This window comes from Thamnophis sirtalis, unplaced genomic scaffold (genome assembly GCF_051295495.1).
Source record: "Thamnophis sirtalis isolate CommonGarterSnake01/CBP01778 unplaced genomic scaffold, rThaSir2_p1.2 scaffold_6, whole genome shotgun sequence".
Taxonomy (NCBI): Eukaryota; Metazoa; Chordata; class Lepidosauria; order Squamata; family Natricidae; genus Thamnophis; species Thamnophis sirtalis.
This window is the reverse complement of record NW_028261386.1, coordinates 45,469,938-45,495,223: the sequence shown is the minus strand read 5'-3', so window position 1 is coordinate 45,495,223 and position 25,286 is coordinate 45,469,938. Positions and strand designations below refer to the sequence as shown.

The following is a 25,286-nucleotide window of genomic DNA, read 5'->3' as shown; positions in this document are numbered from 1 at the left end:
CCCCGCGGGGCCACCAAGCCAGAAAGATTGGGGATCACTGACTTAGGGGGCTTTAAGTGTTACTTAGTGCTTCAACTTGAATATCGACTTACAATCGGTATGCAGTCTTTTTTTAGATACTTTTATTTCTAAGCACTTAAGGGGATTTATTATGAAGTGTTAAAAAGATGAACTAGCCCTATTAATGTTTATCTAGTAATACTTTCATTAAACCTTTAGGCTTACTTTGAAGTAACAAGAGCAAGGCTAGACACTACACCATGGTCAAGTCTCATGTTTTCTGGCAATGTTTCTATTATGAGAAAGAGAGGATGCCATTTCAGCTGGATACCAATAAATGCCAATTCATCCAGCTGCTGTATCCAATGAGTTAAGCAAAAGGGGAAAGCAGGCTGCCCTTCAGCAGTCTTCTGGCTGCCGATTTGTCTCCCTCTCAAAAAGGGAAGGTCAGCTAGCCTGGCAAATGCAATGTCCATTTAAAAAGAGGCAGGAAGTAAGAGTCCGATTACATTGTTGTAGCTATCCCCTGGTTGTTGTTTTTTACTCTATCTTTACAAATGCTGACTCTAAAACACCATTCAGAGGAAGTTGTCTCTTGTCCTTCTCATTTTGCTGGTTGTTAAAATATGTTTTCACAGGAAGGCTTTGAGACTAAAAGGAATAGAAAAGTTACATAGCACCACTGCCCTCAAAATACATAACTATCAAATCTTAGTTAGGAAAAAATAGTATTTTTATTTTTCGCTTTTTAGAAGTACCGGTATATATATATTTTTTTAAAGAAGAGATATGGATAATCTATTAGGATCAAGAATGAAGACAATCAACACCACATTATAAATTGAAGAAACTTGTTCTTTCAGGAAGATTACGTATTTCAATGATTGAATCATGGAGCCAATCTGAGCATATCAGCATTGGATGACAATAAAATGACAGATAGATCTAAATGTCCTCCTATTATTACCCAATCTTTATCCATTACATTTCTTCTTCCAAGAAGTTCAGAATAGTGTATGCAGAAACATCACTTGAAAAACATGCAAAAAATGCACACCAATATATACACATGTTACAGAGGTGGGTTCCTACCAGTTCGCACCTATTCAGTAGAACCGGTTTGTCAAATCTACCAAACTGGTTAGAAGAGGTTCCACCAGTGGACCCGGAAAGCAGGCCACACCTACAGAAGAGGTTCCAAATTTTTTTGAAACCCACCACTGGTCCTTGGATATGATTATTCTACACTATCATGCTCATATTTATAAAACTCAGTGCCTCTGTGAAAGGTAAGGATGATTACTGCGTTTGTGGTGCAATCAGAACATTGCGTGTGTTGAAGTTGTTTTAACGCAAACCAAAGATGCCTTTTAAAAAACAAGTTTACATCATATTCTTAGGCATGCCAGTACTGTGTATGAGGTAATTTAAGATGGTTCTGACAAGTGTCGTCAGCATCTTCATATCCGGTCACATGGGCAGCAAGCCACTCCCACAAAGGAGGCCACACCCACAGAGTAGGTTCGAACAATTTTTGAAACCCACCACTGACACGTTACCTCACAACAGTCCCAAAGGGCAAAATAAGCTGAAAGACAATGATAGGCAAAACCTCAACTAGTCAGCTTCTATATCAAATTGAGATTTCATTCAGAGTCTCCCTAATCCTAATTGAATGTTGTCAGCACTGCCCTGTAATAGTTTACAATTTGTATTATCCTCAATTTCTCCAATATCAGAAGAAACAATAGCACTTGAGTATCTCAGAAGAGGACACCTAGTCCAAAGTTACATCAGAGATTTTTCAATGTCAACATGCCTATACATTCAAAAAATTCAAGAACAAAAAAGATTATATCCAAATAATAAAAATATGCTATTGGGACATCCAGCAGTTTACTTGTGAGACTGCCTCTACCTGAGGATATCTGTCCTTCATACACTCCAGGTCCCCTTCCTTAAATGTTGCCATCTGATGGGATGTCAGAGGCGTGTCTTATCAGTGGTCACCCCAAGTCTTTTAGAACAGCCTTTGACTACAAATCAGAGGAACCCCTAACAATTTGGCAAATTTAGGCACTTGGCAATCAGTGAGCATTTGTGATCATTGTAGCATCCCATGATTGCACGTTCACCATTTGGGTACTTCACATCCCATTTCCAACAGAGTCAATAGAGAAGCCAGCAGTAAAATTATAAATTGTGGTCATGTGATGGCTAACTGCAATCATTGCAATGATTCACCTAATGACCACTGGGAAATTACAAAGTTACCAGTCCCATATGTGATAGAAGTGAGTATCACCTGTATATTTCATGATTTCACTCATCAGTCCTTTTAAAATAATTTTTAATCAGAAAAGCATAAATAGGACCTTATAGGGGCCTCTAAAGAATTACAAGAAATTGTACCGAAAGAATTCAACATAAACATTAGAAGGCATGTTTTCTTCTAAAATTCAACTATAGGAAAATATTTGAAAAGAACACTATATTTAAGTATAGCAATTAAATAAAATATTCTGCATTTTCCTAGGGTGATTAATGTCAAACAAGTAACCATTCTTTCTCACACACAGAACCACTCTCAAACCAAAACACATTTTACAGGCACACAAAGGTACTTCTTCCTCCTTCCAATAGAAACAGCAAAAAAGAAGAAAAACCAGAGTGAAGATACAGCAAGAGGAAAAGGTGGCTGCAGCAGGAAGAGAATGAAGACAAATGGGAAATTTGATGGAGAAGCTATGAAAGCAAAAATTAGCTAGAGGGAAAACAAAACAAAAGAATACAACCTCTGCTTAGGCATTACAGTTTAACAAGTCAATTTAACTAGCCAAGCAATCCTCAGATGATGACTAATCTTCAGGCTTATCTTCAGAGGCAGTCAGGTTTTTCAGAAGTGATAACTGCAGAAATCTCACTCTGACCCAACTGTTTGTTCTCAACAGTTCCTTCTATTTATGTCAGGAATGCAAGACAAATTATGATTTGGAACTGATCATGGCTAACAAAAATGGTTTATGTTTCCCCAAAAATAAGACCTCCCCAGATAATAAGCCCAATTGGGCTTTTGAGCGCATGCACTAAAATAAGCCCTGCCCTGAAAATAAACCCTCCCAAAAAATATTGCAACCCAGCAGCAGCCATGAGGTGACAATGCTCACCACCTTCTGCACCTCAAAAATAATAAGACCTCCCCAAAAATAAGGCCAAACACTTATTTTGGGGGTCAAAAAAAATAAGATCCTGTCTTATTTTCGGGGAAACACAGTATAAATTAACACTGGTCCACAATTAGTTCCAGAATCATGAGTGGAATCTACACAAGTGAGTAGCAAATTATCTTGATATTCTAATTGTAATTAGAATATATAATGAGCTATACAATGAATAGGTAATACATGTAGGATGTATTATTACTTTGTGCCCAAATCAGTCTGACTCTTGATCCTTGGCAATAATGTGGACAAGTCCCTGCAATTTTCTTGGGAACATTTTTTTCAGACGTGGTTTGCCATTGCTTGGCAAGCCAATTATTCTATTTCACGATGAACAAAGATATATTCCCAAATTATTTAATGATTTGAAAAAAGGATGCTTACCAAATACTATTGCTTTAGCAAAAGGAGGAAACAATTCTGTATGCCTGAATAAGTGCTTATGAATCTGCCAGAGTTCTTTGTGCAATTTCTTAAAGTCACTGTATCTCTTCCAAACGACTATCTGAAGCAAAACAAAATAAAACAAAACAGAAAACAAACATACCCATGAGGCAATTAGTCCTTCTAATAAAGCATTTATAAAAATTAAAAAAATTGCAGTAACCAATACAGTCACCAAAAATATTAGCCAGCAGTATCAACCTAGATTTTGCTGTGATATCCTTTATCCTTCCCTCCCTTTTTCTACCTGAAGAACATATCTACTAAGACGTATCAAGTAAGAATTTTAATCCAGGAAATCATTTAATACTTAGGCTCATAAACTAATGGAGAAAATTCTAACTGAATTCTTCCCTAATAATGCATTTAAATTCAGTTTAGTCATGTAAAATATTTCATACTGTTAATACTGTTTCATCCCATTTTAAATCTGTAAATAACTGCACAGAAATAGTTAAAAGGGTAAAAGTTTCCCCTATCCAGTAGTGGCTGACTTAAGGGGGCAATGCTCAGCACTGTTTTCCTAGGCGAGGGAGCCAGTGTTGTCTGAAGACACTTCTATGGTCATGTGGACAGCATGACTATACGTCGAGGCACACGGAATGCTATTACTGTCCTACCAAAGTGCTACCTATTTATTTGCATGCTTTTGAATTTCTAGGTTGGCAGAAGCTGGGCAATAATGGGAGCTTGCCCATCACGCAGTAAATATGAATTCATATTTGCAAAAAGATATTGTGTAACTTCCTACCTAGAGGTTGAGCAGCTTTTGTTTATTTAGGCATTCACTGAAACATACCAAGGGTGCCTAAACATTTGTATGCAATCGCAAGGCTGTACTGCTACATAACTAAGGACTATAGCTTCTTCAATCAATTTTTTTTTCTAAAATATGATTAAGACATCCGTTAAATCTTTACCAATTGTCCAAATGGAGAAAGCAATGAAGAAGGTTTAAATAATTATTAAATACACCAGGATAATCTAAACTGGGTTGTAAACATTAACCTACACAAACTTTTTTATAAAAAAAATAGATAATCACAAAATAAGGCAATGGCTTTGTGTACCTGTTCTTACAAATAAAGATACAAAGATACTTTGTATTAGCATATCCCCCCCTCTCTCTTTTGCAAAGTTATTCACATTACACTATTCTTTTTCTGCAACCTATCCTTATGTTTTCCAATGAATCTATTTGTTGTAAAAATCCAGTGCCAGCCTGGAATTCTTAACTGTTTCTTAAGAATTGGTGTTTTTTTTTTAGGGGCACCAAGATCCCATATACCCCATATTGCACACATACTGTACATCTGCACAAACACAAGTTATTAAAAAGATATTATTCAGAATTTATGAATTCACAGGCATAACACCATTCCCTTTTGGAATAAGTAACACAGAACGCAGAAAAGAAGTAGGAAATAGGAAATCAAAGAAATTAGAGTTATGAAATAAGAAAAGGAAAGGTATCACAGTTAAAATTAGTATACAACAACACCATTCTCTCATTATATTTCGCCATACCTTTCTAACCTTGCAGATCATCCTTGTTTCCACCACCATTTCACACACTATATTTTGTCCCTTAAATTTCTCATCCCTCTGTTCTTGGACATCTCATCAACTCCATTCAACCCTTACTTTCTCAGTCTTTTCGTTCCTCCTACCCAAGTCACTCTTCTTTTACACTTGTAAAAGAAGTAATTGATTGAATTAATTACTTTTTAAGTAATTTTGAATTTTTGAATTTTTTTCCAATACATATAGTCCCGTTTAGCAACCATTCTCAGCTACTGTGGTAATAAACGTAACATTACAATCCTCCCATTTATAATATTTGCAAGTCTGTAAAGCAAAGGAAAACTGAAATAAGATCACAAGCACAGTCACTTAATGACTGCTTAGCATAATGACTAAGTTCCAATTGTGGCCATTAAATGAGGACTACCTGTATATGACCAAACAACTCTGTGTATATCTTTCATTCTAGTCAATCACTTCTGCATTCAATCCACATTCATTCAGCACCCATGTTATTATTTACATGTTCTGTTGTTAAACCCCCAATTCCCAGTGCCTTCAATCTACTTTTTGCCTTGATGTACTTAGGTCTCTCTTCCCAACAGGAGAGTGGACAGAAGTACAGTCTTCACCCTTTTCATTTCTTTTGACAAACATTTATTCCTAACAGCAGACATTACAACTACCTATTATCTTTCTACAAGCATTGTGTATATTTTAATGTCTTTCTATCTTAATCTAGTGCCCTTGTCCACTAGTTGGTATTGAACTATTTTTAATATTTCTAAAGCATGTGTAAGAATTAAACATTATTCCAGATACTGGTGCTCAAAGATTTTATTCAGTACAGATTTAGAAGTGACAGTCCTAATTTGCATTTTCCAGATAAAAATTCAGATAAGAAAGAATAAGAAACTCTCTTGGTTATTCTGCCTTTCTTTTATTTCTTTGATGCTGTTTCTGACTCCAAGAAATGTTAAAACGCTAAAAGAGCATGACTGTATTTTATGTATTTTACTACTGTGTAAAATATTTTCCTAGCCTTACAACTTTTTATACATAGTTTTATGTATAATATACAGAGGAGAAAGTCCTGCCAAGCTAACAGAAACATCTATGCATATTTTCTCAAAAGAATGACAGAAGAGGTAAACAAATTTTTCAGAGATATATGTATTTTATTCAGGTAAAATCGGAGCAGATAATTTAAAGCTAGATTTTTTTATAATAACGAAGTGCTGTTTACCATTGTAAACATTACATTTGTTTTTAAAAAGTTAAAATAAATAAGTAGCCAGAAGACATAGGTTTCCAGTTTCGGCCTTACACAGAGTCTACAAGTTATCTGTTTGCCAGTATCAAATGATATTAACCAATTATCATATTTGCCAAACTAAATAAATAATAAGCCAGTAAGTTATTTTAATGTGTTTTTGAATATATATATATATATATATATATATATATATATATATATATATATATATATATATATATATATATATATATATATATATATATATATATATATATAAAAACACTACTAAATTCAACATGACTATATGGGCCAACTAGATCTAACAAGGCAAATCATTCTAAAATCTAGATGAAGTAGCATTATATAATACAGATAAATAATATTAATTAATTATCTTATATTAAGTTACATAAATTTAAGAGGCTAGAGTTTGTGACATCAATATATTTTTGATACTATTGTAAATATTATATTTTTAGAGTTGGAAGGACTGAATCCATAACAGCACTTTAAATAAGTAAATAAGTAAGCAAGCAGGAAGATAGTTGGAGGTTGTAAGGGCCCTGTAATCCTTGCAATGGTCCATGGTTAATTTCCCCTCTCCAGCTCTCTTCACGGTGGAGTTTGTATATGACTTTCTTTATACACCATCCCATTCTCTCACTCAGGAGGTGGACCATAAGCCTCTTCAATATTCCTCTCTTCTTCCACCTAACCACTATCTGCTCATATCCCCCTTCCGCTTACTATCCAATCACAGACCCACACAATTTTTCCATATACTCCAAGCAATCTTTCCTGATCCTCTTTTCCACCCCAATTGCAAACTCTTTCCATCTTCATCTTCCCCACTCGTCTCTAATAGTCTTCAGTTTATTTTTCTTCCAAGATTCCTCCAACTCTAATCTGCACCACAGGCCTTTAGTTGAATTTTATTCCAGTTCCTTCTCTTTCTGTACACAGTATATGGAGTTTTAATTCTTCCCTTCTAAGTTCTGATTCTGAGGAAGATTCTGACCATCAGGGCTGCATTTATCAATGGAATTGGTAAGCACCGTGCCTGCAAGAAGATATTATTTAAACTCTTGGAATGTTGGGATAATTGCTGATGAAATTCACTGAGACTGCAATGGAGGAAAAATGTGTCCTCTACTGCATCCTGTCTTAACAGACTGGCCTTCTCTGAGATTAGAAGCTAAACTGGGTTGGACAAGGAATACCAAGGCTGTACTCTAAGATGAGAAGTTGAAAAATCATCCTAAAAGAAGCAATACATGCTATGTCCATACTACTGTCAAGTAAACTACATATGCAGTATATGTGTATAAAAGAGACTACTTTTTTCAATCACCACACTACATACACACTACATCCCTACCCTTAGTATTATTTAAAAAAGAAAAATAAGATTACCTGATTTACAATTAACATAACAAGGGATCAATCTCAGCTTTCATTGGAATTTAGCTGTGAGGAAAATGATTAAACTTTCCCTACTTGCATATTGGAGTGATAATTAAATATAAATGAATTCAAAATGGCACTTCATACTATGCACTTAACACAATGAGCAACAGCCCTCAGCTTTACCTTCAGCTTTTCTTAGTCAAACAGAACAGCTTCAATCTCTTCTTGCTACAATCAGTAATATCATCATATTTCTTCCAAGTTTATTGATTGTCTTTTTTATGGGGGCTCCAAATTCTTCCCTTGCTTGATTTATAATTCCTTGTCTCCTAATCAACTCAACTTCTTTTTAACTGGAACATACTACCCTACTTCCCTGAAAATAAGACCTCCCCGGATAATAAGCCCAATTGGGCTTTTGAGCGCATGCGCTAAAATAAGCCTTCCCCGAAAATATTGCAACACAGCAGCAGCCATGAGGTGACCATGCTCACTGCCTCCTACACCTCAAAAATAATAAGACCTCCCCGAAAATTAGGCCAAGCGTTTATTTCGAGAGTCAAAAGAAAAATAAGACCCTGTCTTATTTTCGGGGAAACACAGTATATAGTCATGATTCTTTGTGCCTGACAAAGCCAACTGTACAGGAATATAGACTAGAATACAGAATAACAGAGATGTAAAGGACCTTGGAAGTCTTTAGTTCAACCCCCTGCTCAGGCAGGAGACCCTATAATATTCCAGGCCAATGGCTGCCCAATGTCTTCTTAAAAATCTCCAGTGATGAAGCTATCACAATTTCTGGAGGCAACCCATTCTACTCATTAACTGTTCTCACTGTCAGGAAATTTCTCCTTAGATGCATTTTTGTTCTCTCCTTGATAAGTCTGTAAGTGTTACTTCTTGTCTTGCCCTCAAATGCTTTGGAGAATAGGTTGACCCCTCTTTTTTGTGACATCTTCTGAAACTTTATGTACAAAGAATGTGTCCAAACAGTTCAGGAAACCTTTCTGCTGAGCACATTATTCACATCACAGGATGAAAGTCTCTCTTCCATCCATATAGAACTGCAGTAGGAATATTTTTCATTTTGTTCATGAGCCAAAGCCTAGAAGAACTTTCTAAACTTTTTCAGTATTTTACAAATCAATCTCTCTGTCAAAATACATTCACTATAATGTGCTGGTCTTTGACCATAATTTTTTTTAATTTGACCATTCATTAGAATGATCACCAGGTAAACAAACTGTTTACCTGATTAACTGCCGGGATTTCAGAGAATCTGAGATATGATTAAAATTCTAGCTCTCCATTCCCTCCCTGCAGCCCCACCACTATTGAAAGCACTTGGGAATAGATATCACCAATTTCACCAATCTTCAGACTGCTATGGGCTGTCTTCTCTGTTCTTTTTATAAGTGTGTTCAGAGTTATCATAATTGCTTTGAGCACTCTGTTTGCTGTCAACCTTTCTAATTTCTCCTTAGGAACAAATAATGGTTCAGAAGTAAGCATGCTGCATTAGTTACTGAATGCAGTAACAGAGAAGAGCAGAGTGCAGAGAAGAGCAACAAAGATGATTAGAGGACTGGAGGCTAAAACATATGAGGAACGGTTGCAGGAACTGGGTATGTCTAGTTGAATGAAAAGAAGGACTAGGGGAGACATGATAGCAGTGTTCCGATATCTCAGGGGTTGCCGCAAAGAAGAGGGAGTCAAACTATTCTCCAAAGCACCTGAGGGCAGAACAAGAAGCAATGGGTGGAAGCTAGTCAAGGAGAGAAGCAACTTAGAACTGAGGAGAAATTTCCTGACAGTTAGAGCAATTCATCAGTGGAACAGCTTGCCTCCAGACGTTATGAATGCCCCAACACTGGAAGTCTTTAAGAAGATGTTGGAGAGCCATTTGCCTGAAATGGTATAGGGTTTTCTGCCTAGGCAGGGGTTTGGACTAGAAGACCTCCAAGGTCCCTTCCAACTCTGCTATTGTATTATTATTGAATGCATATTTGCATTAAAATGGGCCAAAATCAATGCCTTCCCATCATTAAAAAGATCAGGAAACAGGATAAGAATGACCTCTACCTGAGGGTCTCACACCACAGAAGACAAATACTGGGCTGAATGATCTGGTCTAGAATAAGGAACTTTCTTAAATTTCCTTCATTCTTTTTCAAATCTGTTATGCATACCTGTTCTGGCCCCCCTCCATCCGGTAATGAACGCAGACACAGGCTTAGCTGTTTGCCACTCTTTATTCACAGCAATTATAATCCTGTTGGCTGAAAGCCCAGACACGACTCACTGGCAAGACGTTGGCAGCAACCCAGACTCCAGCAGACACGGGAACACTAGGCAGACCAGACAAGGCGTTCTCCAGATTACTATGAATGGTTGTGTCCTGCAAAAGGACTCCTCCCAAAGTCTCTTCTTATATACTCTCTTGGGAGGGGCCAAGCCACAACCACCTGGGCTTGATTATCTCTTATGAGTCTGTCTCCGTAACTGCTGCCTCCGTTTCTCCGCCCTTCATTGCCTGGCGTCAGGGACAAACTCCCTTTGATCTTCCCCACTGCTCCATGCCTCAGGCGCCTCCTGGTGGCCAACCAGCCTCTCTGGTCCCTGCTCTGAGTCTGAACCCTGCTCAGGGTCCTCCACATCTTCCATAGCAGACTCATAGGGGTCCTCGCTATCAGACTCCATCAGCAACTCCAAAGGCTCCTGCTGGGCCACAACACATACCTTTCTTCTCACCTTGTAACTCGCTGAATCACATTTAAAATCTGTGTGATGCCTGACATTCTGCAGCCTCTCAAATCATATTTCTGTATTTATTTTAAGAGATATATCTCAGCTTGGCAGTCCATTGTTGTGACTTGCAGGCAGCTACTGAGACTTTCTATTGAAGGGGGTGATGGCATTTTCATGCAGATGCTAAGGCTTATATTATCTCCTGATAAGAGTCAATGTTGCTTCTAAAAGGACAAACTAATACAAATGTAAATAAAAGAGCCTCCATTACCTCTTGGACATCTTCTGGATTTTTTCTTGAAACAATCTGAAAAACAAAAGCAAGGTCTTTTTAGTGCTCAAGGTTTTCAAAAGAATAAAAAATAACAAATGAAACAATACAATTAACACAGACTAACTAGGAAATCTGTTTTATTGTGGAATCCTTGGTGCTCTGTGAGTTTAGTTGTGTGTTTGCAGATATTTCATTAACCAATTAGATAACATCATCAATGTGGAAGAGAATATGGGTGTTACATGCACTCCTGGATCCAATTTATGGTCGCTCACACACATTTACAGCCCTGGTGGTCAACAACCAGGAAATAATTAAACAATTGCCTCATATCACTTTCAACCAAACACTGAGGCATGGCAGATTCTTTAGAATTCATTAAGTGATCCAGTGAATCTAACATAACAGCAACACTTTACTGGTTACAATGTACACTTGCTCTTTCTCACATGCACACACCTTCCAGGTCCTCAATTAGACTATCAGGCACTAGGATCAGTGTTTCTCAACCTTGGCGACTTTAAGTCCTGTGGACTTCAACTCCCAGAATTCCCCCAGCCAGCTGGGAATTCTGGGAGTTGAAGTCCACAGACTTAAAGTCGCCAAGGTTGAGAAACACTGCCTTAGATAAAGAGATGGAAGGCACCAAGTCTGGATCAAAACAACTCAAAAGACTTTAGGGCAGACTTTATCATCCCTGTAATCCCTCAAAGTCCTTGCTTTACTGATTCACAAGACTCACCACTATTCTGTCATTGTTCATTTATAAGGAGGAGGAGGAGAAGAAGGAATGGTTTCCATGTGCTCAAGGCCAATTTCTTTTGTCTTCTCCTTTGTTTTCTCAAGGACTAGTTTCCTTCTTAACTACCTCTCCATTGAAACTTTTGGACACTTCAACTGAAGATAAGGCAATTTCAGCCTACCCTCACACATTCCTCCCTTTGGCATTGATCTAAACAGGAGATGCCACCAAATGGGGCTCACTCATCACCCAAAGCATTACAGGTTTTTTAGTGTATTCTTGACAAAGGTTTGCTACCAAATTGGCACAGACATACATTATTTCAGGAAAAAAAACATTTAACATGCTGAAAAATTGAGGAAATTAATATAAAGGAAAACAATACAATTAGCAAGATTATGATAGTTCTCATTTAAATTGGGGTGATAGGTTTACCTGTGTGGGAGACAGGGCATATAGAAACACCCAATGGCAGAATCCCTCCCCCCCCCCATGTCCACATAACAAAAATCAATATTTGGCTACAAATAAAGGGGTAGAGGCATAGCAGATACTTATAGTCCTCTCCACAGATTAAAAGCAAAACAGGAGAGTTGGAGGCCAATGGATATTTATGATTCCCAAAGTTAGTGAAATATTGACTCCTACTGGTTGCATCTAAAAGATGTAGGGTGACTCTCTTCTGGTTTGTCCATGGTTTTGGTTCTGGATGTGTTCCAAAGTGGGGGGGGGGACATTTCTTTACTAATGACTCATTTTACTAATGAGTCATTAGTAAAATCTTTTAAAACAGTAACATCTTTTAGACTTGAGGGTATACCAAAGAAACTGAGTGATGTGACCTTCCCACCGTAAAGTCACCCTACGCAATGGGGGGAGAGCAGGGACAAAAGGGGGAGTGGAAGACAAAAATAATCAAGATTTATATAGACATGAGAGTGGTATTACTATCCATTTATGTCCAAGTACACTAAATGTGATGGAATTACATCAACTGTGTGTAGTTCCTTCCACCCTGATCCCAGGGCTGCCAAACCTATTTCCCACTCAATATTATCTAGCAGAGCTGTCACATGAAAGCCTAGGCAGTAACAAAGCATCCACCTGTTAGTGATCTCCAGACTTCCTCAAGGGATAACTAATCACTGGAATAAAACATTCAAAGGGTCAAATCCATGCATCCCACCTCAATACCAATAAAAATGGTACACATGCTCCCAGGTTCAGCTTATGGTCACAAACTCACAGCCCTGTTCAACAGCCAGGAAACAATTAGTGACATGCTCAAAACACTTCCAACCAAGCACCAAGGCCCAACAGGTTCTTTGGAATACACGAGAGACTCAGTGAATTTAAAGTAACAGCAAAATTTTACTGATTTCAATGTACATTTTCTCTTTCTCGGACACATAGGCACACACGCACAGGCGTGCACACAGACACATTCATATACATTTACCCACACTGTTTTCAATTAGGGAAAGCATCAGGTCTGAATCCAAAGAGTGGGCAAACTTTTTCTCCTTTGTTTTCTTAATGATTTGGTTCCTTCTTAAATACCTCCCAGGGATCTTTTAAACAAGATTCCTGGCTTTCATCCATCTGCTTTGGTTCCTGCTTCATCGTTAAATTTAGGCTAGTCTTACATGAGTTTGTTCTCTGTTTAAATACAGTAGTTTGTCCTGCCAGAGTTTGGGAGCAGGTTATGTAGTTTTCTCCTTGATAGTTCCTTGATTAGGCATTGATTTCTGCTTGATTGTTTGCCTGGTGTTAAATCTCTGCTTATTAGGATGTTGGCTGGTAGACAGGACGTGTTCTGGTTGTTTTGTTCCCTTTTTAGTTTTTTTAATTGTCTCTTTTTAATGATGTCTAAATATAATTTATTGCTATGTGTCTATTGTTGGCTGATATGTCTGAGTTTCAAGCTTCCAGGAATTCCATAGTTTTTTTGGATTTAGCCAAATTAACTCTGAGCATCCTAGTCATATATTAGCAAAGGCAGGGCCACAGACGAGAGAGGGGTGCCATATGGTTTCTCACATATTAATGCTATATACTGTATTTATATAAAAACTACACATAGTTTATATATGAATCTGTATATTTGATTGGGAGCTGCCCAGAGTTAGTTATAAAATGGGCAGCTCTATAAATGTTTTAAATAAACAAACAAACTTTTCTGTCAATGCTGAAAATAGCAGTTTAAATTTAACCTCTGACAGAATGATGACTTTTCAAAGACAGCTTGGTTGACGGAAGCTATTTTAAAAGAAATCATACTAATGATACCTGGCTGCTGAATGAAGGCAACCCAAGAATTGCAAATAGAAAAGAACATGAACTACACTACTCCTACTTGTCCAAGAAGAAGATATGTTTTCCACCAGACAGTTTGTGAATAGCAGACAGAAGGAGCAATATGTCAGGTTGAGATTCTATGAAATACAATCAAGGATTGTCTTCTGACCTTGAATGAGTTAGATGTCCATGGCCAGAGAGAGTGCACTGATGGTCTAACTGAATTTCTATTCAAAAACTAGGCAAAATTTTATAGAACAGGCAATATTGACCATATTTTAAAATGTAAAAAAAGAAGAATTCAGGCAATCTGGTGTTGATATCCAGGAAAATTCTACAGCAGAATGTAAAATCAATATATAAATATCTTAAAAACACAGAGATGATGCAGGGTTTTTAGCTTAGCAGTAGTACATGTAAAACAATCTTTGAATTGCAATAGATCAGAATCTGAATGCCAGTCAGAAGTGGGAGTTGGCTGCCAATAAAGCAAATGTATTGATAATACTGACTTCAAATAAGTGGCTTATGTCAACCAGCAACTCCATGTAGATATTATGTAGGACAGAAAAGACAAACAAGTCCCATGGCACCCTACAAAGAGGTGGTCTCAGGGAATGACCTCTCTCCTCTAACCAGAACCACCTTAAAAAAGGAATAGAACCACCATAAAAAGACGCCCCTAATTTCCAACTCCTAGAACCAGTGCATCACATCTACCCAAGCTACGCCACAGGTAATCTGCAGATGTAACCAAGACTATCCCCAAGCTAAATCCCAGCCTGATACTCCATTGAAACAAGTTTAGATCATCCATTTCCTCAAAGATTTATGCAGCAAACCAATCCCCTTCTAAATAGCCTTCCCCCAAAAGGAAAGGTTGATGCCAAGGATATGGGTTATCTAAAGCCTCCGATCCAAGGACAGCTTTTTGAAGATGAAATATGTTACTGGCTCTTTTAAGGCAGGAGGCACCACCACCACACCTTCAAAGAACTGGACATCAAAGCATGGACCCAACTACATACCACCTTCATGATCTAGAATGATCTAGATCCAGCATATAGGTGGCTGACCTAACAGCACTGAGGAACCTGTCCACTTTCTCAGGAATCACCAGTTCAAACTCATCCCAAATCATACAAAACCAAGCCACCAACACCTCTGATTCCAAGTTTTAAAAAAGAGATCCAGTTAGTTTAATTTTTTATTGAATAAGTTGAAAGAAAGCATTACTGACAATTACATTAGGAAGAACATAAGAAGCTACATGTTCTGAAGAATATCAGATGGTCTATGAAGATTAAATCCTACTTCATTATCCTTTTAAATTCAATAGGCCTCTGGACAGGGATGATCAACAGATGGATTTTCAAAAGATTTCTGACAAAATACCTTTGCAAAATAAACATAATATTCATGAAGAACTATCTTCTTATAAAGCAGTAACTGGTTAAAAAGAGAAAGCAAAGAATAAAAATGGGCAGTTCTTGCAATGGATGGATCTAAATGGTGAGGACCCAGAGTTTTGTACTGAAACTAGTACATTTCACAATGTTCATTAAAAATTGAGCAAAAAAGGCAGGGGTGACCAATGAGCTGTCAATTTTTGTAACAACATCAAACGGCTTTACATAGTTAAAGTAAAATTTAAAAGATGTCCAAAAGGAGTCTACAAACTTGCAGAATGAACTTTAAAATGGTAAATGTTGCTCAGAATAATATGGAGAAAGTGTGTCGTGTTTCTGTCACTGAAACTTCAAAACCAAAATGTAATCCCATTAACTCTGAGATTAAAAATATTAATTGGTTTATTCCCTTAATCAAATCCTTTATGATTTGAACACTCACCCACCTCTCATCTCCGAGATATTAGGATTTCATGGAATATGGGGAATCTGTAAAACAGCATACCCATTTTAAAAACATTTAAACAAGGCAGGAAATAGGTTTTTTTACTATTTATCTATTAGCTGTCAAGTCTCATTTTCCCCAGAACTAAATGTATATTTATAAATCTGTCATTGTGACAGATTGAAATCACCCTAGGGCTAGGACTCCAAGCTTCCCTCAGACCCATTCTTCCACCCATAGCCTTCTATATCTCTCTTTACTCATTTCTTATTCCCTCCTGAATATATACTTTCAGAAGGCACCCCACATTAACATTCTTTGCATGGCAGTTCTCATATTTAATCATCACAATGAGATGCATAGAAGGGAAAATCCTGGCTTCACACAGCCACTTAAACAATCTCAGCTAGCAGTGAAACCAGAAATAGGTCTTACGTTTGTGATGGATTAGTAATATGACAACTTGTGGCTACACTGAAGAAGATAAAATTTCACATTGGAGATGACTAGGGCAGAAATCAGAAATAAAATTGGAATTATCCTGATGTTCTTCTGTAATCTTATGGGATAACCACACTAATAATAACAACAATAATAATATAATATATAATATTATAATATTATAATATTATATATATATATATATATATATATATATATATATATATATATATATATATATATATATATATATATATATATATATATATATGTTATATTTATGCTGATAAATAAATAAAGGGAGACTAGTATAGATCTATTTCAAGCTATTTAGCTCTCATCAGCTAGCCATACCCAAGCCATACCCAAGTTAAGTGTGTGTGTGTGTGTGTGTGTGTGTGTGTGTGTGTGTGTGTGTATATATATATAAACTTGTTTATCTAATTATTATTGATTGATTGACTGATTTGATTTATATCATTAGAATGACTTTGCCGATAATGATTCCCATTTACTGCTGAACATAACAGCTAACAGGGTGCAAATATCTTATGGAAACTCAATTTCCTTCTTAGTAGAAGTGTTAAAATCCATTATTAAGTGTTCACATGCATGCTGAATTGATGGTTATAAATTCATAAGATAGCGCATCAAATGCATTATTTACATTAGCTACATTAGCTCCCACTCTGAAGAGTGAGAAGTATGTATGCAGATAATACTGTTACATCTTTCCTGTAATACCTCTTTTCCCTAAGGTATTGCAAGCTTGAGGTGTTAATTACATAGGAGCCATGTAATGCCCAGAGAGCATGATGCAATGTGCATTAGATTCTGCAAGTTGGGGGGGGGAATCCAACCCTTGCTTTAGTTGTCTGTTTAAGTGCTTCGTAACTGGTAAGGGTAGGTGCACAGTCTACATGCCTTTTACCTAAGGTGACCAGACGTCCCGCTTTTGGTGGAACAGTCACGATTTTTAATAATTTGTCCCGTGTCCTGCGACGTGTTCAAAAAGTCCCGATTTTCCAAAAGAAAGAAAAGACGCCGAATCATCAATTTTAAAAAGGACGCCGTTAAAAAAAAAAAGTTTTTATTTCTCTGAAGTGTCGTTCCCGATGTGGCCTTAGAGGGCAGTGGCTCCCCTCTCTCTGCTCGGCTCACTCGCAGTGCCCGACGAGGGGCGAGGCTCCCTCCTCTCTGGCGCGTGTGTGCGCCGATGCGCGATATTTCTGTGACAGCCATCTGGCGGCCTCGGGCAGGGGGGCATTCCGACAGCGGCAGCGCGGCGAGGAGGCTCAGTCCCAGGCCAAGCGGCTCAGCCGTCGGAAGGGGGGGTTTGCCCGCTTCTCTCAGGCGCCGCTCTCCCTGCAGCCATGCCGTGCAAGCCACCATCAGCAACCTGGTCCGGGTGAGCCGAAGGAAGGCAGGCGGGGATCCGGTTGGGAGAGGCCGGCGATGGGGGTGGCTTTTGAAAGGGTTGGGGAGCATTGGGGGAAGGCAATCAGGGGAAGGCTGCTTTGTACCCGCCAGCGAAGTCCCATCTAAACTTCTTGGTTCGCCCTCTCCAGCCCGAAGCAGTCCGTTCTCGGGAAAGTCAGGTTCTTTCTCCCTCCCTACCTTCTCTTCCCTTCCTCCCTTTCACCTCCCTCCCCTCTTTCCTTCCCTCCCCTCTTTCCTTCCTTCCTTCCTTCCTTCCTTCTCTTCCCCTCCCTCAAGCCCAGAGGAGAAGCAGCTGCTTCTGGAACTTCTTGAGAAGTTTCCTTGCCTGCTTTTCTCCTTCTCAAACGCCTTCCAATGACTGGCCAAGCTCTCCTCCCTGGAGTCTCTTTCTTCTGCCTGGGAATGGAATGGGGGGGGTTATTGATTAAAACTTTTGCCACCCAGTGCTGCGGCTGAGATGAAGCCGCCAATCTCCCACTTGCACCCCCGCCCGTGGCAGCAGCGCCTCCCCCTCCGCTCGGAGCACCTGAGCTGGGCACCGCATTACTCCTGCTGCCTCCCCCTCTGCCGTGGTTTTGAGGAGCCATGAGGCCGTGGAAGCCAGTAGGAAGGCGGCAGAGGGGGCGGGAGCAGGAAACAAAAGGCCCCATGGCTTCTCAAAAGCACGGCGAAGGAGGCAGCGGCGGCGGTAGGAGTAACGCGGTGCCCAGCTCATGTGCTCCAAGCAGAAGGGGAGGCGGCACTGCTGCTGCCACAGGCAGGGGCGCCAGCGGGAGCTTTGGCGGTTTCACCTCAGCCGCAGTGCCGGGCGGCAAAATTTTAAATCAAGAACACACACACACACACACACACACACCATCAATGGTGTCCCGCTTAACCAATTTTAAAATCTGGTCACTTTACTTTTACCGTATGTATGTTTATAAGAATTTAACTTTCGGCTTCCGGGGGAGGAGCCTGCCGTCGCCGGTGGCTCAACAGAGCTGCCCTCAGAGTTCTGGTCTGTATATATATAAGATCTATAGATCTCTCTCCTTTCAGGCAAGAAAGGAGCAGGGAGGAACTCAGTCGTTAGAATCCTCTTTGTAGTTCACAGCTTTTTGTTTTTCGCTGTGAACGGAGAAGAGGTTCAACAAAAGCTGAGTTTTTTTTTTACTCCAGCCAGATCTTCTCAGCTGTTTTTTTCAGCTCAAGGCAGGTCGCCCCCCCCCTCAGGACAAATCTAAGCTATTTAAAATCAATCCGAGCAGCGACCATTCCTGTGAACCTTTTTTTATTATTATTCAAAATACCAGCTTCAATTTTATAAAAAACTCCTTTGTCTAACTGCTTTTCAAAATGGCGATTTTATAGCTTCCGCATTTGATATATGATATATTTAATTAGCCCTGTTTTCCTGAAGACTTCTCTTTACTAATTGCCAAAAGTTTATTGAAAGTATTTTATCTTAAATCAAGGTGAGCAGAGACTTTGTTTGTTTCCTTTTTATGATGGCTCCCAAATCAAAGCAATCTAAACGTTTTTTCAACAATACATCCCAAGCAATTGCTATAAAGCCGCAGCTTTTGCCTTCTACGCCCTCTACTGGAGATTTGTTAACGAAAGAATTTCTTTTTGAAACTCTTAAAGAATTTAGAGAGGAAATGAAGCAACTTATCTCGGAATTATGAGATAAGCTTGATGCCAAGATTGCTCAAACAAAGGAGGATATGATCGGGGTCATAATTGTAATGACAGATTATATTGCAGGAATGGAAGATAAACTGGAGCTTTTGGAAGAAGCTAATTCTAATCTGACATCTAAAATTGAAATGTTGCAACAGGAAGTTGAAAATGCAGAAAGACAACTTGTTATGACAAATTATAAAAAGACTGCGTTTGCAATAAGAGTTAGGGGATTGCGTGAAAATGAACAGGAGAATTTGAAACAGACCTTTTTTGAGGCTTTCAGTCGTTTGGTGGGAAGTCCGGGACTCAACTTTGATTGGCAGATCCAAAAAATTTACCGCCATAATTCGTGGGCAGCAAAACAGAGACAGCTTCCGAGAGATATAATTATATATTTTGCTACAAGAGAATCCAGAAACGCGATACTACAAGAGTTTTACAATAACAGGCTGCGAATTGATGGACAGGACTTGATTGTTTTCAAAGAAATACCACCCCAAATGTTAAGAGCCAGGAGAGACTATGCTTTTCTAACTAAAGAACTCAGAAATAATCAGATACAGTACAGATGGGAGGTGCCATTTGGTATTACAGTTACACTTGATGACCAAAAACATCGCCTCAACTCTGTTTGGGAAGCCCAAGATTTTTACTATAAGATCATAAAGGCGGGACTTCCTGAATTACCCGGACTTGGACAAAGACAAGGAGAAGTAGAAGAGAAACAACAAAACACACAACTACAAGGCGGGAGGTATCGTTTTCCCCCTCCGGAAGGGCAGAAGAGCAGAGAACAAGGATTTAGTTATGCTTCCAAAACATTTGCTTAATTTTAATTTGAACAATACTTTGTGACTTCTGTCTTGTATAAAATGGTATAGTGGTATACCGATGAAGAGACATTAAGGCTGAAAGAAATGATGCTGATTTCCTCGGAAAATATATTGTATGAGACTTAAAAAAAGACTTGATGGATAACTCTGAACTTTTATATAAATTGTTTATGATTTATTTTCTAGGGTGAGGAGGGTGAAGTTGTGGTTTAGGTTGAATAGAGTTGGGATGCCTGGTGTAGATGGGAGGGTAGTGAAGGTTCAATTAGAGCTTATTTTGAGCCAGAAAGTAAGTTGATTTTTATATAAACTGTTATTGGAATATAATGTCTGGAAGGATATACCCAGGGAGTGTGCAGGAAGGCGGAGCAAATATGAGAGGAGTACGGATGAAAATAAAATATATATATGGACACGGGTGAGGTAGGATGAGAAGAGTTGGAAAAGGAAACCGAGAGAAGTATTTGAGATGTGTTTAAACTGCTTTTTAGAGAAGGAGGTAAAAGGGACAAATTAAAGGTTTGGAAATAGACAGATATTTAGACAAAGAGATAAGGTCCCTAGCTAGAGTAGAATTCTATTTGATTAACTTATTTGGTTTCAATATAGTTTGAAATCCTGCAAGTAATAAATTAATTGAGATTAGGAATGATGTACATTGTTTAAGTTTTAATAATGATGGGAATCTGAGTTCAATGTAGAGAGTTTATTGATTTTTTTCCTTTTTTTTTTCTTTTTTTCTTTTATCTTTTAATTTTTAATCTATTTGGTTTCAATATACTCTAGACTGTGTTTGATAAAAAACTATGCCGGGCATGGGATCTGGGAAGTCGGAAGGGGGCTTGGGAGGGGGGTTTACTGGGGGGAGGGGGGGAGGGGGGAAATATAGTTTCAATTTCCAAAACAATAAGAATGCACTTGTATACTGCTGCTCTTTTTTCTTTTTTTTTTCTTTTCCTTTTATTTTCCTTTTTTTTCTTTTCTTTCAATTTTAGTATAAAATACAAATCGAATAGATTAATGAATAGTAGAAATACACTGAAGTGAGGAGTAGAGGGAAAGAAGAGGGAGGAGTAGAGAGGGAGTGAGAGGGGAATGTAAGGAGGGTGAGATGGAGGGAAGGGGAGAAAGGAATGTCTGAGGGGGAGGGGAAGTAGAAGAGGGGGATGCTGGAGGGGAGAAATGAAAGTTGGAGGGGGAGAAGAAAGGGTGTGTGGAGGACGAAGTGTTATGTTGGTTTTCTATAGTGGAATAGAAGATGAGTTGTGTTTATTGTTTTTTATAATTGCACAGTATATAAGTGATTGTATAAAATGAAAATGAAAATGAAATAAAACAGTTAATAATAATTTTTTTAAAAAGAATTTAACTTTCAACTGCGAAATAGTTTCACTTCACTGGTTTATGACTTGCACTATCTCTATGTCAATATATACCTATCCCGTTTTCTTGTTTTCTCCCCTTCTATGCCTTCAAATTACTTTGTAACATCCAAAGAACTTATGAGAAAGATTATACCAAATTAAGCCAACTTTGTAATTCTTGGAGATAAAATTATTGCAATTTGTTCTTCTCCAAATTGAAATTACCCAACTTTGGCCGGGAATGGAGAACATTTTCAACCTCAAAAACATATATTACTAGTTATTTTGACATACTATTGTTACACACCACATTTTTTCACATACAGTTAGTCAGATTATCAAGAGTACTATGCAATCTTGGGGACAATCACTGGGAAGGAGTAGAAGTTTTCATTGCTTTCTCTTTCCTCCCAGTTATTTTAGTGCAGATTTCTCGCTGGCCACCTAGCAGCAGTCTTCAATGAGGCATCTTTCTCCCATGTAACGACCATGCTCACAGCAATATACCATATTTTTCGGAGTATAAGACGCACCAGAGTATAAAGTGCACCAAGATTTTGAAGAGGCAAATTAGAGCACTTGGAGTATGCTCCTGGGGGCACTTGTAGAGTGCTCCTGGGGGCTGGGGGAAAAACGGCCTGTTTTTTGCTCACTTTTGTCCTCCCCAGTCCCCAAGAGCATTCTGGAAGCATCCTAAAGGCTATGCACGGCCATTTTTGCAAAGGGGGCGGGGTTTCAGGAACCAAAAAATGCTGTATTCAGTGTATAAGACACACCCAGATTTTCACCCTCTTTTTTGAGGGAAAAGGGTGCCTCTTATACTCCGAAAAATATGGTAATTAGATTTTCAATTAGCATTACTAGAGCAGGAATGCAAACAAGGCCAGGGTTTTTCAAATCAGTTTCCACAGAACCTGAGATTCTATGAGCACTTGAAGGGATTCCACAAGAGACTAAGCTCAAAAAATATTAAATAACTGTAATATATAAATGTGTGTAAATAAAGTATTATATGCACCTGTTCGTTTTTTTCAGTTTTCTATTCTTAAAGTTTTGTCTCCTGATAAAGATTTTTTTTTAACAAACAGGTTTCAGAACTGAAAAAAAATTGAAAAACCTGCTTGAGAAAATGTGGACTACATTTCTCCTTGTGCTCAATCAGCATGGTTAATACCAAGAAGTTGTGAGAGTTGCAGGCCAATATATTTGGAGAATATTTAAAGAATGTGAAGCTTTCTGGGCATTCTATGGTATAATGCTACATCAATGCTCTTATTATTACAACTAACATCTGCAAAGGAATATTCTATAGAATAAATATAGGGCAGTTCAGATAGAGAAATGCTGCGTGTTAAAATCACAGAGAAGGCTGCCTGTACCTTTCTTCCAAGAAAACACAAAGTTTTTAAAAGATTATTCTCCCCAAAAGTCTCAGGTAAATGAAAACAATTCAAGATCTCAAATTAATAAGAAGCATTAGGAGTATTCTCCCAATTATCATCAACAGAAACTAATCCAGTACAGTCCTGTGTGCATTAAGTGTTTTTGAGCTATTATTCTGTTGTCCTGTCATTACTATCGCTGAATGTCCACTTTTTCTTTTTAAAGAAGGAGAAATGAAGTGGCTATACTAAATGAAAGTACATTAAGGATCTTTAATTACAGAACTTTCCTCCAGCAGTAAGGTAATTCTGAGGGTCCAAAATACTTAACAGGTGCAGTATTTAGGTAAGGTCCCTTAATTATGGACAGTGCTTGACAATTCAAAGAGGCCCTACTATCTGAAATAAGATGCCCTTGTAAAGTTCAATGCATTTTTACCAATGTTCATAATAAAGGTGTAGTGATTAACACAGCAGTTTGGGGTGTGTTTTTTAATCCAAACTGGGAATGAATTTCCAAAAAAATATCTGCTATTTGAAGTATGAACGAGACTGGTTTGATTTGTGCATAGAACAAAACCTTCCTCCCCTTAGATTATTTTTAATACGATTCTTACACTGAACTCCAGAGAACATGGGCCTTTTGCCCTTCAAGGTAGACACCTAAAACAATCCATAACCTTCTGCTGCCCTTTGCAAACACAATCTGCAAACACAAATATACACTACACTGACTGTTGCTCTGGTTCTTTCATCCTATTTGGACGTATGATGACAGCTGCTCCTTCCAACTAGTCTTACACAGTGCAAATTTTGACTGCTCTTCTCCCAACACATTTTAACCAAGGAACACCTACCATTCACAATTCTGACAATCCTATGTGCCTTTACTCCAAAATAAGACCTCTTATATGCAATGTGGTTTACCTGAGGCAAGCAATATCATTTCTGCAGTATTCTTTCCTCTCCCCTCCCTACTCCACAAAGGAAGGAAAGGTTGATGGATGTGAGTTACGCTTCTTCCATTTTCTACCATAGGGAGATAGGAGATGGAGGGGCATAGCAGTCTCTCATAATCAAGGAAGCTTTAAGAATACAAGCAATGAATACATTTTATATGATGGGAAATTTTTATAGAAATCAATGGAGATTCCCTGCTGTTTCCCTGTTTAGGCTGTAAAAAAGACTTGGGTGACCAATGCTAAAAATCTGCTGAGAGGAGGAAGGGAAACATCTTAGCTCAGTAGTAAAAAGCTTATTCTCTGATTGCAAAGATCCAAATCCTGCTGCTTTCAGCTTTCAAAGACTGCGGACAACAGAAGCAGGGAAAGATGCCAGAGGAGGGAACAGCTTCATACACGCGCAAGACGTCTTGGGCGAAAGAGCCTCTCGTTCCTTTGGATGTGCCGCACGGACAGCTGCGCTTGCTCCCGCCCTGTTACCGGAGATCTAACCCGCAGCTTCACGGAAACCCAGAACAGGCTTCGGGAATCTTGCGGGAAATCGACCCCTACGATCGGCTCTGCGACCCCGGACTCTCGGCCACTGGAAATCACCGGGGAGGCGGCGACAACCCTCCCTGTCTCGCTCGCTTTCCTGATCTCTCCAAAGGCAACTTACCCTCGCGGTGACCTTATAGACCGTATATCCCCGCGGGTGGCGCTTGGGCTCGGTGACCGTGTAGAATCGGGCCACCTCCCCGCCTCGATTTCGCGGGGAGATCATCCTTGCCGCCGAGGCTGATGGTGCAACAACGGCCCTGTCCGAGGTGCCCGAGGTTGCCGCTTTCCCGGCGCCGAGTGGGCGCCGCCTCTCAGAGCTGCCAGTCAATCGATGCACTCCCGGGTCAGGCCCGGACTGGAGGCGGAAGCAGCTGCGGAAGTACTGTGGCGGTACCGTTTCCCTCGTAGTAACTCAGCCAGCGAAGAAGACCGGTGTCTTTTCCTTCTAGTAGCAAGTCGATCCGTATCCCCCCACCCCCACCCTTAAGGGCTGCAGACAAGAAAAAAAAGGACCGGATGGATCGTCGCAACGATGTTAAAACCGAGCAGTAAATGTCGGGGCATAAACAACTGTGGCGCTTTTGGGGTATCGGGGGGGAAAAATGGAAAAGGCGCTCGGTTTTGCCTGGCATTGCCCACTCTGGTAGGGAATTCAAAAGTTGAATTCAGTGAGGTTTAGACTCATTAAGATTTGTTTTCATCGTAGTCGTCGGTGTGCAATGTAAATGCGTGTTTGTGGCGTTTTTCTAATGTTGCTGTATGTTATTCGAAATGGGAAGGATGTAACACAGAATCAAGAGAGAAAGAGGTTTTTTTTCCCTAAATCCACTTATTAAGTAAGTAAGCAAAATCTTTATTACGATCAAAGACCAGCAATACACAT

The 25,286-nt window shown here is 38.9% G+C and overlaps 1 protein-coding gene across 3 annotated transcripts in view; it reads right to left on the bottom strand.

Annotated features, from left to right (window-relative positions):
* RPS6KC1 (ribosomal protein S6 kinase C1) overlaps nucleotides 1–24,705 on the bottom strand; it is a 103,809-nt gene extending 79,104 nt beyond the window's left edge. For 2 of the 3 annotated variants that reach the window (XM_087717777.1, XM_014073642.2), the window contains exons 1-3: nucleotides 24,522–24,705; nucleotides 10,877–10,912; nucleotides 3,606–3,726 (exon numbers count right to left, since the gene is read on the bottom strand). In XM_087717777.1, the coding sequence (XP_087573903.1) occupies nucleotides 3,606–3,726; nucleotides 10,877–10,912; nucleotides 24,522–24,626 (262 nt within the window). In that variant the 5' untranslated portion in view covers nucleotides 24,627–24,705. The remainder of the gene's footprint in view (nucleotides 1–3,605; nucleotides 3,727–10,876; nucleotides 10,913–24,521) is intronic. The other variant, XM_087717776.1, reaches the window with a different exon arrangement.
* Nucleotides 24,706–25,286: the final 581 nt, after the last annotated feature.